Source organism: Temnothorax curvispinosus, unplaced genomic scaffold (genome assembly GCF_003070985.1).
Source record: "Temnothorax curvispinosus isolate PA1 unplaced genomic scaffold, ASM307098v1 QBEX01013045.1, whole genome shotgun sequence".
NCBI classification, from domain to species: domain Eukaryota; kingdom Metazoa; phylum Arthropoda; class Insecta; order Hymenoptera; family Formicidae; genus Temnothorax; species Temnothorax curvispinosus.
Window position 1 is genome coordinate 1 of NW_020222825.1, and position 3,552 is coordinate 3,552.

The 3,552-nt window shown below is 52.8% G+C and overlaps 2 protein-coding genes across 2 annotated transcripts; one reads left to right on the forward strand and one right to left on the reverse strand.

The window, feature by feature from the left end:
- The first annotated feature begins 282 nt into the window (after window positions 1-282).
- On the forward strand, window positions 283-1,174 carry LOC112463124. The gene is made up of 2 exons (XM_025029319.1): window positions 283-461; window positions 529-1,174. Exons 1-2 carry the CDS (start codon window positions 283-285, stop codon window positions 1,172-1,174), a joined length of 825 nt encoding a protein of 274 aa, XP_024885087.1.
- A 142-nt stretch (window positions 1,175-1,316) lies between these two features.
- On the reverse strand, window positions 1,317-2,228 carry LOC112463125. Its single transcript, XM_025029321.1, has one exon. It carries the CDS (start codon window positions 2,226-2,228, stop codon window positions 1,317-1,319), a length of 912 nt encoding a protein of 303 aa, XP_024885089.1.
- Window positions 2,229-3,552: the final 1,324 nt, after the last annotated feature.

Consider the following 3,552-nt stretch of genomic DNA (forward strand, 5'->3'; position numbering starts at 1 on the left):
AATAACAACGCGATCAAAGAATTGAGAAGCGGAATCGCGACGCTGGAAAACATCGCGCTCCGTTTGAACGCTCAGGATTCCTACGACGCGTAGTCGCACCGGAGGTCGGCGCCGACGCGGCCAACAGGAGCTTCGTCGAGGGAGCGATCGCGGAACTCGGAAAGACTTTGAGTGACGCGATAAAAGAATGTAAAGACCAGTTCGTTACTGTGAAAAATACCGCGGATAAGCACGAAGTTGAAATCATCGCAATCAAGACTGTTTTAAAGCTTCTCAAACAAAATGAGCGTGGAAAAACGTAGACTCGTGGAAAAATTGCACGCGCCGGCGCGAAAAAACTTTCCTTTGCGCGGTTACGATGACCTGTGGCAGGCCGACGTGGTCGAGATGCGCCCCTATTCGCACGCAAACGCGGGTCATCGATGTGCTGAGCAAGTACGCCTAAGCGATCCCGCTCAAGAGTAAGAGTGGAAAAAAAGTCGCGACGGCTCTCCGAAAGATCTTTCGCGAGGATGCGCGACACCCCAGGAATCTGCAAACGGACAAAGGAAAAGAATTCTACAACGCCGACGTGCCCAAAATCCTCGACGAGCGCGAGGTGAATCACTACTCCACGTATTCGGTGATGAAAGCGTCGGTGGTGGAGAGATTCAATCGCACGCTGAAAAACGACATGTGGAAGCTCTTCACGCTCCAGGGATCGTACAAATGGATAGATTCGCTGCCGCGCCTCTTGTCGAATTACAATCGCCGCAGACACAGAACGATCCGAATGCGTCCGGCGGACGTGACGCCCACTGTCGCCGAAAAGCTGCTGCGCACGGTGTACAGTCGCGCGAAGATAGCCGCGCCGGCGAAATTTCGAGTCGACGATCCGGTGCGCGTGAACAAATTCAAAACGATCTTCGAAAAAAGCTACATTCCCAATTGGACCACCGAGATCTTTCGCATAGCCAAAGTACAAAAGACCAATCCCGTTACGTATCTGCTGAAAGACGTTCGCGGAGAAACGATAGCCGGAGGATTCTACGAACACAAGTTGCTACGCGTCTCCAATCCCGACGTCTATCTCGTGGAAAAAGTCCTGCGCAAGCGCGGCAATCGAGCGTTCGTGAAGTGGTTGGGAATGGACAGTTCGCACAATTCGTGGATAGATAATACGTCTGTATTGTAAAAAGATATACTTAGACATTCGTAGACACACGCAACGCTTACTTTATTGTTAATAAAAGTTTACACATTCGTTGATTTGTTTCTTACGTGTTATTGATTTTTACGATAAAACAATTTTTAAAGCGTATAATATTGTTCCTTTTTTACAACAGTATTCCGTAATGTCCCCACGGAAGCGTTTCCTCGCCGTTCAACGTCAGGTATCGCTTGTCGTCGTGCGGACTGAGGGCTAGTTTTTGCTCCGACACGGTGTTAACCTCGTGCAACGTCGAGCGTATGCACGACTGGCGCGTTTTCAGCTCGCGCGCGTTCCGCAGGAACGCCACGTAATCCTCGAACGTGATCCTCTTCGCGACTACGTTTCTCTTAACGCCCTTTATTCTCTTGGTGTCGTTGCGTCCGAGTACCTTGTAAGTGTACATCTTCGCTCCGAAGCCCACGAACTCCGTCATGATCACGCCGTTGTTCTCGTCCTTCATCAAACCGGGCACCTTCCTGTTGACGCGCGGCATACCGTGCGCGTTATTCTCCGCGTAATCGCTCGTGTCGAACCTGTGTATATCGCGTTTCATACGCTCGTACGCGTCTTCGCATTCCAGCGAATAGATCAGACTGTCCGTATCCGTGTAAGCAATTCGACACCGGTCGCGATAGAGCGGCACTATGTAATCGTAGTGAAACTCGTAGAGACGCGTTTTGGATATCTCGAGAATAGACATACCCACGTAGACCGGCTTGTTGAATTTTACCTCGAGCCTTCGCAGCTCGATCGCCACCAGATTTTCCGAGAAGACACTCCTGCCGTGAAAGTTCGGTTTAGCGATCAACGCCTCCGCGCCGTATCTCCCGTCCCATCGCGTCACGAGACGCACGTCCACGTGATCGCGCACGTTCTCCATCGTCTTGCCGAAGACGGCGTTGTTCATCAGTTTGTACAAATTCCGTTCGAACTCGTTGCTCGCGCGCGTCCTAAGCGTGGTGTTCAGCTCGATGTAGACGCGAAGCCACGGCGACTGGGCGAATCGCAGAACGCAATGAACGCGCGTCAGACGCATACCTAATCGCAGACATTGCTGCAGGTTTCGAAAGTGCGTCAGTTTCGTTCGTAGCGCGATTTGTCGTAGAGAGTAGCGAGCAGTTTCTCCTGTCGCTTACCGGGCGGTTTGTCGCGCGTCGGGCACAACGGCAGATCCGCGTGGGCGTCGTGCAGGTCCCGCGGGTACTCGAGATCTACCTCCAGAATGTAACCGACGTCGCTGTCCGCCGGCACGGTCGTCACGTCGAAATTCTCATGGTCGTCGAGCCACTGGAAATTCGCGTACGGCAACGATTCGCTCATAGCCCATCCGTACAGATTGTTCACGTCGTAATACATGAGATACGTAGTGGGCTGAAACAAGCGGTCGTGCGTCGGTACGTGCCTGTTGTTGGCTCGCGCGTACCTGAGCCAACATTGACTGAGGCCGCCGCGTATTCCGCGTTCCACGAACAGCACCATGTCGATGTCGGTAAGTAGCTCGAAACGCACGCCGGTGTATCTCAGCATGGCGTCTCACGTGTACCCCGGCAACGTGTAGTAATGCGCGGGATCAAGCCCATAATTCGCTGAACACTCGTCCCGAAAATTTTCAAATATATCCGCCAGAAGAAGCACGTCGGTCTTGAGATACAGATCGCTGTACTCGTCGAGATCTCGCACGCGAAAACGTCGCCAGACTCTCGTCGCGTGCTCGTAGTCGCTCTCGCTCGCGTAGGTCAGGGAGCAGTAAAAGACCTCGCGCGGCGGAAGCTCGGTCTCCCGCAGTTCGTCCGCGCTGTCGACGTACTCGTACGGAAACACTCCCTTGCGAGTGAGCAGATCGAGATCCTCCGCGCTCAAATCCGCGTACTCCGAACGCGTGATTCTCAGCTTGTCCTTGTTCAGATAGGACGCCAGGGTTTCGATACTCGCCGCTAAAAATTTATACGAGTCCACGAATCGAAGCTTCACGTACCGATCCCATTTCCCGTCCGTCTGCGTCTCCTTAACGGTCTTCGAGAAAGATATGTAGCTTTCCTTCCTGAGCGGCAGCAGATCGACCCCGCCCTCGAAATCGTTCGCGATTTTCTCGACGACGAAGTGCGCGTCGTAACCCGACAAATTGTGAAAAAACACGGGAATCACGTAAACGTTTCTGTAATTCAGATTGCAACGAGAATGCGCCGGACCTCTGTAACGTCCGGTTAGGTGACAGTGATCCCGCACGCGCTTGTCCTCCGGTTGAAACGATCTCCCGCACACGTGACAATGAGTTGCGAGCAGAAATTCGCTTTTCTCGTCCTCCGTAAGTTCCACCATCGCTATATTGGTGGAAAATTTATTCTTAACGCGACGCGCGA